Genomic DNA, 11,225 nt, shown 5'->3' on the forward strand with positions numbered 1-11,225 from the left:
TCCACTTTTTAAAATGATTTTTTAATCAATTATTTTGTCATTTATCTATCTTAAAAGTTGTATTAATCCTCCCACTTTTTCTATATCATTTATGGATTTTAAAACATGTCATATTTTGGGAAAAAAAATTATTCGACATTAAAATTAATTTTAATATATTACAATGTTCGGATCAGTCTTGTGGAATTAAATATCTTGAAAGGTCCAGGACGAATAAGAAAAAAATGCCCTTATCATTATTATAAGTTGTTACTTTTAAATAAAAATATATAATTAAAAAAAATTGGGCTCTGTGCGGCTGCACACTTCGAGCTCAACGATCCTTAACGTTACTGCATGATCATATTTAAATAGTATAATTTTAAATATATTTTTAAAATTATCAATTTCTTATATGTAGAATAATATTATTTATTCCAACATCTTTTACATAGTCATCAGATAATCCACTATTTGGGTCGTAAACGAATCTAACATTCGGTGAATCCTTCGTGACCGTTCAGTGGGAATTTCATTTATTTAATAAATGAATGAACATGAACACAAATTCTCGTTTGTTCAATTAAACGAACGGACATAAAAAATGGTCTTGTTCGTTTATTTATGTTCGTGAATGTTTTTTTATGTTGTTCGTTTACATTCGTTTATTTAAGTTTATTTATGTTCAACTATTTTTTATTACATTAATATATTATATATTCGTCTATGTTCAGTTGTGTTTATTTATCTTTGTTCGTTTAATATGTTCATGAATATAAATGAACGAACATTAATAATGTAATTTGTTAAATGAACGAACATAAACAACAAAACTCGTTCGTTTATCTGTGTGTTCGTTCGTTTGTTCGGCTAACTTAAACGAACAAACATGAACAAACTATTATTTGTGTTTGTTCGGCTCGTTTACAACCCTACCCACTATGGTTCCTAAATTTCGTGAGTATCTCATAATGTCTTTTTGTAAACTAACTATAAGATTAGAAGGAGTGGTGGTGCATGCTAAGACATGCCACATAAGCTTAGCATAATGCTGAAGAGTGGCATGTGCTATTTGATTTTGAAAAAAAATCATTAAATAGCCAATAGAAGTCTCTCATTTCTTTCTCTTCTCTTTCCCCTCTCTATCTCTCTCCTCTTGCTAACCTAGAAGCACCTCCTCATTAACACATCCCCTTAGCACATGCTAGAGGGTGGTGTTTTGCTCATGCTAAGCCATTAGCGAGTGTGCTTAGCCCCCTCACTCCCTATAGCCTAAGGATTTTCATAGAAATCCGTCTAGACATCTATGGCCTATCGGCTATGACTCTATGCACTTTTGGATTATTAATTGGCCCATATGACTTTTCTTGTTGATTCAAATATTTCATGACAACATTTTAAGTTCAACTCTTACCATTATGGCTTCTTTAAAAGCAAATTGAAATTTTGCCCTTCTTTAAGAGCAAATTGCAAAATTTAGCCCTTTATTATATCGTTGGTTTTGACTTTTGAATATTGTTAAAATACGGAATTTATAGTTTTCTATTCATGTGGACTAGTTTCTATTTGGTCCTTATCGCGTCTAATTGAGCAATAAAATTATATAAAATGACTATTTCGTCTCTCATGAATTCAAATACAACATTATAACCCGTAAACTTTTGATTTCTTCTAGAATCCTCTCTAATAAATGAAGGTTTCTTTTGCCACTTGTCAAATTCTTTAAAAGTATTGTCACATGTAATTTTGTGGGAGTTTTAAAATTATTATTTTCCACTTGTCATTTTTTGAGAATTTCTATTTTTTAAAATAAAATTTCATATAACAAAAGAGAATCATTCTATTAATTTGATAATAAAGTCTCATAAAATGCTCTAAATAAGATTTAATTTTTTTTTTATAGATGTTTCAAAAGATTACATTATGATATATAAAAGTATTATTTTATAAAATATTTAATGTTTAAATATTGATATTAAATTTTTATTTTTAATAAACCCGTGCAATACACGGGTCTCACAACTAGTAAATTATAAATTTTGTCTCTTTGCTATAGTTATATGATCCAAAAACGATTTTTGTGGTTTCATTATGATTTCTTCTGGAGTAAATTAGAAACGTTGTGTTTTAGATGAACTTGAATCTAACTTGGAAGGAACAACATTAGTTCTATAAAACCAAGAAAGCGAGGAACAAGAACTTAGAATTATGATCATCTTAAAAAGAATATAATAATCAGTATACAACAACACTCATGAATCTTTATTTCCTTTCTTCCACTTATATGAATTTCCTATAATTTCATAACCTTATACATCTTCAAATATCAAATATCAAATATCAAATATATTTTCAGTCAATCCGCTCAAGATTAAACTTAACCATCCCCTCAAGAGCCATCCGAAACGCACTCTGAGGAAGACACTGAAGACACTGAATTGCCACGTCAGCTTTATGCTTAGCTAAAGTCCTTGCCCTTTCAATCCCACCACTATTCATCACAAGTTCAATAGCTTCACCAAGAGACCCCGTTTCACAAAACTCTGACTCAATAATATCCCTCAGCCTTGACTCTTTTTCAAGAGCAAAAATCACGGGTGCAGTAAGATTTCCTTTCGCCAGGTCACTGCCAGCTGGCTTACCCAATTGCTCTGCTGACTGTGTGAAATCCAATATGTCATCGACAACCTGGAAGGATAGGCCAAGATTCTTCCCATATTGATACATCTGTTCGCTGACATCATTGGCTACACCACTAAAAATGGCTGCTCCTTTTGTGCTAGCAGCGATTAATGATGCGGTTTTATAGTAGCTTTTGATTAAATATTCATCCAGTTTAACATCACAATCGAATAAACTTGATGCCTGTTTTATTTCACCACTTGCAAAATCTTTAATAACCTGTGTTTATAATAATAGTTCTCAAGATTTTAGCTTCTTCCCTTTTTGTTTCTTGATGTTTTCAAGTGTTGAAATTGAAATTAGATTATATACCTGGCTAATAAGTTTTATGACCTCGAGATTTTCAAGATTAGCAAGATACCATGATGACTGGGCAAACATGAAATCGCCAGCTAGGACTGCCACTCGTGTACCATATATCTGATGAACGGTTTCTTTACCTACGTACAGAATGAAAAATGATAAAAAAAAATGAGGAAATAGAAGGGAATGATGAATGAGGGCATTTCCCTGACTTTCTCTATTAAGTCGTTCTTTCTACATTAAGTAAAAGAGATACACCATCTACTCTTTTTTGGACGAATAAACCGTTTGTATCTACGTAAATGACCATTTTACCCTTCTATTTAGAAATGATGTTGAATAACAAATTATTGTTTATGTAAGAATTGTTATAGAGGTGAAATTAAAGAAATCACTATTTATTTTATATAACAAATGTGATTATATTTAATCAAAGCATGATTGGTAACTTAAAATCAACACAAAATTTAATCATCATATCAAAATAGTTTGAGCACCGATGTTCCACTTCGGTTTGTATCAAGTTAAGTAAGATACAAAAATATGTATATATCTGAATGGATTAAGTCATGTCCCCATTAAGTCCATTAAGTAAAAAAAAAAAAAAAAAAAAAAAAAAAGAGTACAAGTTTGTACCTCTTCTCATGTCGCTTTCATCCAACACATCATCATGTATCAAGCTTGCAGTATGAATCATTTCAATGATCTCAGCCAAACGCCTATGTTCTCTTGTGAGTTCACTAATTCACAAAAACAAACTCGTTACATTATATAAAATCATTCAGGAATGAAAAGAAAAAGATTTAAAAATAAAATAAAAATACTCACTCTAAACCTGCAAGTGCTAATGTGGCTCTTGACACTAAGAAAACCAAGGCTGGTCTCATTCTCTTTCCACCCGCACTAAAAATCTGCTCAGCTGCAGACATTAAAACCGGGTTTTCTGCACCAACAATCTACCACACAAAAAAATAGTATCAAGAATCATCAAAATTAACCACTTAATAAAAGTAAAAAGGAAACTCTAATTCAAATTCATGATCACAATCTTTAATCTCGAAGTACATTAAGCTAGGAAACTTGACTCGAAAGTGTGTAGAACATTGATAACACAAATCTTGTAAGAGACGAAGAAATACTTACAGATTGTAGATTCTTGTTCAATGTTAGAAGGTCATCAGAAACAGCTTCAAACAAATCGGTTGTGGATTCTTTCTTCCCATTTAAAACTGGTGGAGGACCTGGTACATCACCTATTGATAAACATTATGTTATGTTAGAATTTAGATCACCAAAATGAATCAAATTGTAATGAATTGATACCATTTAGTAAAGTCCCAGGAGCTTCAGTTGAAAACACTCGACACTTTGCGATGTTATTATCACGGCGGCAACATATCAATTTCCGGCCACCGCCACCGCCACCGCCAAAGTAGCCCCTATTCACAGTCCTAATCACCGCTCGTGCGTAATTTCTTGAAGGAAACCGGTCGAATGAAGAACTGAAAGAACACCCACAAGGAACGGAATCAACAAACGCAGTTCGACCAAACTCAAGTTTATGGCATGTCGCCGGCATCATCTTCCTAAATATCCCCAAGATTATATTTTTCTTCAATGAAATCGAAAACCCAACTAGGATATTATGCTAATTCGAGTATAAGCAAACACCCGCCAAGCAAAAAGCCATAATATCGAAGAACAATGCGAAATGAGAGAGAAAGGAAGACGCAAGTTGGAACTTGGACCCAAGAGAAAGGTTAGAGGCTTACAGAACTGTAATCTTGAATAGATATAGTAGATTTTCAGTGGATCCGAAAAGTCCACATATGCTAAACAACGAAGTTGGTTTTTAAATTTCCTTTTGCTTTAATTGGAAGGTACAAAACAGCAGAGGGTTATTAACAGCGATTAAGGTAGTGGTGTATATATATCGGTTTCTTGATTTGACCAAAGGGTCGTATGAATGAAGAGGTATTGGGAGGAGAGGGGGAGAAAAGGGCACCTTATCTACGACTTCAATTTGTGTGTGTGGCATTGCAGTTGGTGGCCAATTCAGAAACGTTCATCAGTTGTGTGATCTTGGAGAAATGCCTTATTTTTCTAATTCTCCATTTTTCTTTTATAATTAAAAATTAATATCTAGAAGAAATTTAATTTCAATTTATATATACTTCATAAATTATTCCATCAATAGGATTTGGAATCATATGAACGTTATAAACATATATATGCATTGTTTTCAAAATTATTATTTTCATTACAACTATATGTAGCCATAGGTCTTCGGTTAAACCGTGAAAAAGAAAACAATTAAAACCTTTTTTTTTATAAAAGCTCAACAAAATATGCGGGTGGTGTTTGATACAACACGTTGGTCAGTTGATACAAATGAAATCAATGTTAATATTTCCAAAATAAGTATTACTTCTAGATGGTTAAATCGCAAATGTATCAATATTTATTAGATCACGTACAATAGCCTTTATCTTATTAAATTTTGGTTTATCTGTAAAGAGAATACACATTTTAACCATCTAACATAACAATTTTTCTCATGTTTTTCATTTATCATGTGGATAAAGTCATGAAATATATAGATGTCTTTCTTTTGGGCACCCCATCTTTTTAGAAGTTGAACCACTAAAGTTATATCGTTGTTCATGAAATCAGGTAAATTGTAACATGTTTACCTATTTAACTAACTACTTTGTGACAATGACATAACAACAATTTCAATAAGTACCAACCAACTTTAATTTTGTACCACTTAATTATCGTAGCTTTTTTTTTTTTTTTTAAGAAAGTATGGGGTAAAGTAAACTAGAGTTTTAGTCCCTATGGTATGTTGAAAGTTACAAATTTCATCCCTGCTAAAGTATTTTTGTTCTAAACCAGATATTTCACTCTCTCCATTGGCTACTCTTACGATCTTAAGTTTGATATTCAAATATAATTTAAGAGAAATAAATTTAACAAAACAAGCCAAGAATGATCTTCATTAAGAAACACATCAACATTAGAAACAATACCTAGGGACGAAAACATTGCCTTAAATACATAGTTACATACATCTCAAACAAGTCGCACACTTCTTGTTGTAATCCTGCAATTTCAAAAACTCCCACAATTAGTTCATATATAAAACCCAAATCCACACACACACACACACACAAAAAAAAAAAAAAAAAAAAAGTCATCATCATCATCTTGCCTTCCTAGTCGAGATAACTCACGCTCTTCAAGCAGCATATCTTTCAATGATTTCCCCAACGTTTCATTGCCACAAGAACTACAAATTCAAAAAACCAAAAAGATAGAAACATATATAAGAAATAGCAGCATACTTGTATTTATCCATGTATTACAACATCCTATTTTCATTTCTTTTTGTTATAATATTGTACTTTTAATTATTGTAATTTGAATAATCCACCAACACATAGCATCATACTTTCAACATTTTTCTTATGAACACATTATACTTTGAAAAATATAGCTGTGAAAATTGCTTTGTATTTGTATGCCATTGCTACAACTATGTAGATTTTTCAAAGTACAATGACACAATAGTTAGAAACAAATCAACAAAACACTACGTTGTGATTTCTTGCATTTATGATTTAACCCTATACTTTTGATGCATATAGTTTACACACATACCTGTGAAAGAAGTCAAGAGAGAGGAGCCTATGGTGTATGGCAAAATCAGCCCCAACATAAGTGACAATAAGATTCCCAGCATCAGGGTGGGGCCAGCTTCTTGATGTAGGAAACCGGAGGACGAATGTGCCGGGGTCCACAATCCCACCAGTGGGACCCTGAAGTGAAGATTCCGCTTCTTCTTTTGTAACAAGTCCTTCAATCCATCTGGAATCCCACATTTCATTTAGCCCGTTTTGTGATAAAGCAAAAGCCACAGGGTATAGCCAACACCACAACTTCTCAAAGTTTTCTTGAGTCACTGAGTCCTGGCAACCACCGATTCTTCTCAACACCTCAAAATCCTACAAACAAAGAGTCAAATTCAGGGATTCCGAAGACGGAATCGGATTTGGAATCCTTTTAATGGGAGAGAGTTGTAACCTGATGCACCAAGAATCTATTCCGACATGAAGAAATCTTGATAAACTGGTCTCTTAAAACCGGAATCATATTATCCCATGACACATGGTGGTGATTCTGCAATACCGAATTCCAGACCTTTGTTCCTTCCTCTATCATCTTCTTTGAACTTCTTATTTGGTTACTGGAATCCAAATTCAATTAGCTAAAAAAACACGAGAAAGTAATGTTGGTTTTACTTTTATGCAAGAAAATTACCGATGATGAAGGCAACCAGAAAACTGTGAAACCCGCATGGCAAAGTCCATGACATCTTGTTGGGAAGCAGAAGTTGCAAGGTCTTTTAGAAGAAGAGATTTTTCAGTTAGGGTTCCAAGGCAGTATTTGAATACAGTTAGGTCTGAAACCGGATTCCCATTGCTTTTACATGAGTTTGTTGCTTCACTACTATTACTATTACTATTAGTATTACTATCTGTGTCAGATGATGAATTGTATATTTCTTCTCTACCTTCCAAAATCCTACCATTTGATCTATCAACCTGTTGCAAAACAAAAAGTCAAGATCTACAACATGTCTTAAAAAGTAAGGAGGTGGTTCATAGAATGTTTTTTGAAGGAATGAATCTGTCAAAGGAATTGGAATCAAATCTTTTAACTTTTGTAGCGTATTGGCATCGACATTGCATAAAAGCATATCAACTCGTGCCATTTCATCAATAGTGATCTAAATCCAATCTGATATGGACAGTTCTTTTTAAGAAAGAATTTTTTTTGCCATGTCAGCAACATATTACACATGTACAAATAGAATTACAATCACATCTTTTAATGAATTAATAAGTAATAGGATTGAAGAGTTTATTTATACCTCATGGTGTTCTTCATATCCTTGCTTGAATGAATCATCAGGCTTTAAATGCACAAAGGGGTTTGCAAGTTCTAACTTGATCCGTTTTGATGGTGGGCTTGGTTTTGCCTCATGAACCACATTGTTAACGGGCTCAATGGATCCTCCATCTGGCCCAAAGGTTCCATTGACCGAATGCATAAGAGTGGTTGACCTTTTCCATATCAAAGTGGATGGACGTGTAGTACGATTACGTGAAATACACCGAATAGAACGCGAAAACACTTCAAAAAATGGATATCTTCCCATCTTCGGAATGTTGAATTTAATACAAAACAACTTGTTATCACATTTCGATGAAAGCTGAGACAAGAGAAAAAAACAAAGAACATGTAAAAAAGACAGAAATATAAATAATTTTTTCTTATCTTATGTATTTTTAAACGTTACCTGAGATATCTTGAGCTTAAATGAAGCACGTCCATTAATTAGTGTACTTGGTCTATCCCATGAAGCAAACTCGATTCCATCATAACTTGTCAGCAGTGGAGCTTCTGCATCATCTGGTTTTTCGACATGTGCATAATTGTCCGCATATGTAAGCGTAGCAACAACCTGTCAATAAAAATATAATATGCTTGACCTTATTTTAAAATAAATGCTATTAGAAAATGTAAGGCCTCATTTCTACACATGACATGACAGAACATAACATAACATAACAGCCTTGTCTGTGTTAAACATGCATTGGACTGCGACTGAGACTGATGTAAAATGGGCCAAAATTGCAACTTTTTTGTCCAATCCAAAAAGCTGGGACATGACATGACATGACAGAACTGTGTTTGACATGCATTGAACTGGGATTGAGACTGATATCATCTGGCCAAAAAACTTTTTAGCCCCACCTAAAAAGGTGGGATTGAGACTCGCTCTCGATATCTCGTAAATACAAAAGACATAAACGCCCTCCTCATATTCATCATCAACCTGACTTGTGTAACAAACACAAACTAAGTGTCAATTTGCCTTACAAACCTCCATTTCTTTGTTGACCAAGTGCCCAAAAGCATCCATTAAAACAACATCCAAGGAGAAATTCCTACGGCAAGAAGCCTGTATTTCATACGTAACAAGTGAGACATGTGACAATTCAATACCAAAATATGGTGAAACAAACAACTATTTAATACAAATATGAAATCAAATATGGGATATTAAGAAGCATTAGTGAAGATAAATCTACTAAAACTTACCTTACCACCAACAACAGTCCACACACCATCATTGTCTTCTTCAATATCAGTGGCACTTGAACTATCAACACGTATTTGCATAGGAGGGTCCTGGACATAAAGAAAAAAAAATGATGAGTATGAAAACAAAGGGACTATAAGATTAATGACAATATTAGTAAGAAAAAAATAATCAAGGATGCACCTTAACAAAGTGATCTTTAATAGGAGATGTAATAGGCAACATTTCCACACCATAGAGATAACCCTCAATTGAGTCATCTTTGTTAGCACCAAGTAAAGAAACTTTTTTTGAGCTATCAGAAGTGTAAGCTACATGATTCTCACCAACAATCTCACCATGAATGTAAAGTCGTAAAGTATCAGAAGAAACCTGTTTAATCCAAAGAATCATAGAGCTCAAATTATTAAAGACATGAGCACAAGTATATCAAAATTTAATAAGAATTCTCAAAAAAATGTGCTTAAAATATACCTCACATCCAATGTGAATCCATTTGTTTAGAGGGACATCAATCTTGGTTCTTGCAGTGGGAATTTCTGTTTCCATAGCTACATCTTCAGGAATTGATGTGTCTTTTGGTACAGAAAGAATAGGGTAAAGCACGATTTCTTTATTTGCATTCAATGAAAGAAACGGGGTAGAGCTAGTTGTATCAGAATGATGCTGCAAAATCGAAAAAAGACACCTGTTAAGACACAATTGTTGTAAGAATGAAATGATCCCAGTAAATATAAAGTTGCAGAAGTGTTTTGTTCTTGAAGAATCAGTGCTCATTCTTAAACGAACAAAACCCATGTACCAGCGGTTACAACAAACAAAACACAAATTCTTTATGAACAGAAGGGTTTTGTTAATAGAATCACATTAGAAAAGGAACATTTATCATCTCGACATTCAAAACCACGAAATAAATATGAAAATCCGCGATGAAAATGGTGTTTTTTTTGTAGGAAACACAAATCGGATTTAATCGAAGTAAAACTAAACAGACCTGGCGAAGAAGGGTAGAAGGAAAAGGGGATGAATCAGCAGGTAGATACAGCCAAAAGCAAAGAGAAAAAGTGGCATCGAGATCGCTCTCGTTTGTGATGATTTCCAATTTCAAGTCTTTTAGCGAAGAGTAACCACCATCTTCAACCACATTACTGCCCATTTTCGCTGATTCTTCTACGAAAGAAACTGAGAAAGAGCCAGAATTTCGCTGTTCTTCCGTCGTTTCTTAGAACAAGAATACGAGTGAAGAGGGTCTTGAGGGGTTGTTTGATTCTTGACTGCTGCTGTTTAACGGTTGGTTAGGGTGTCCGGTGGTTCTTGAAAATGGGTAGAAAAATTAGCACCTAAAGTATATTGACGTCAAAGCTCAAGTCAATTTTTATATTACAGTTAACTATACAAAAATAGTCCATGAAGTTTTAACTGATAACAGTTTTAGTCCCTTGGTTAAGAAAATGTCTATTTTAGTGCCATGACTATTTATTTTATATCAACTAGGTTTATTCATCTTTCGTTGGTTTTAATGGAATGCCAATAAAACAATATATTGCTTATAAGATTCAAACCAATGGGCAAACGCTTTTTCTTCTTAAGTAACTATTTTGCTCTTTAATATGGAGGCATTTGAAAGAATATTAAAAGATACAATGTCTTGATGTAGGTAGAAAAGAAACATGAAAACTTTGACCAGTGTAAAATTGAAAAAATCAGAAATTACGGTCTAGAATTTTGAATACAAGAGGAGAAAAAGAGAGCAAATGATCAAGATTTTGAACCAAAGCATAAATAGTTATACTGATGAAATCTGCTTATCTGCTTATACTAATAAAGATGACGTTGTTTCGTTTAATTTAAAAACACCTAGTGCGCCCTATTAGTGCGACGTGGCAAGTTGCAACCAAGAAATACTCGTTTCGTCAATTTTAAAAACTCCAAGGGCTAAATGGTGACAAATTTGGGACTTGAGTGTTTCAATTAGCACAATTTAATATTCAATGACCAAATGATCACTTTCACGGTCAATTTTATCAATACCAAAAAATACTCGTTTCGTAGTCCTAATATTTTGCAAGAAAAATTAGCACGAAACAAA

At 33.3% G+C, this 11,225-nt stretch overlaps 2 protein-coding genes across 2 annotated transcripts; both read right to left on the reverse strand.

The window, feature by feature from the left end:
• Positions 1-2,164: 2,164 nt before the first annotated feature.
• On the reverse strand, positions 2,165-4,992 carry LOC111904475 (solanesyl diphosphate synthase 1, chloroplastic). The gene is made up of 6 exons (XM_023900236.3): positions 4,288-4,992; positions 4,108-4,217; positions 3,793-3,920; positions 3,601-3,704; positions 2,974-3,101; positions 2,165-2,880 (listed from the first exon to the last, which is right to left on the reverse strand). The coding sequence occupies exons 1-6, from the start codon at positions 4,544-4,546 to the stop codon at positions 2,332-2,334; spliced, it is 1,278 nt and encodes a 425-aa protein (XP_023756004.1). The 5' UTR covers positions 4,547-4,992; the 3' UTR covers positions 2,165-2,331.
• Positions 4,993-5,920: 928 nt separating this feature from the next.
• On the reverse strand, positions 5,921-10,465 carry LOC111904474 (SH2 domain-containing protein A). Its single transcript, XM_023900234.3, has 12 exons — positions 10,131-10,465; positions 9,611-9,802; positions 9,320-9,508; positions 9,136-9,225; positions 8,918-8,995; positions 8,330-8,494; positions 7,901-8,242; positions 7,288-7,571; positions 7,051-7,213; positions 6,628-6,971; positions 6,179-6,256; positions 5,921-6,070 (listed from the first exon to the last, which is right to left on the reverse strand). Exons 1-12 carry the CDS (start codon positions 10,290-10,292, stop codon positions 6,040-6,042), a joined length of 2,118 nt encoding a protein of 705 aa, XP_023756002.1. The 5' UTR covers positions 10,293-10,465; the 3' UTR covers positions 5,921-6,039.
• Positions 10,466-11,225: the final 760 nt, after the last annotated feature.

Source organism: Lactuca sativa, chromosome 5 (assembly GCF_002870075.4).
Source record: "Lactuca sativa cultivar Salinas chromosome 5, Lsat_Salinas_v11, whole genome shotgun sequence".
Taxonomy (NCBI): Eukaryota; Viridiplantae; Streptophyta; class Magnoliopsida; order Asterales; family Asteraceae; genus Lactuca; species Lactuca sativa.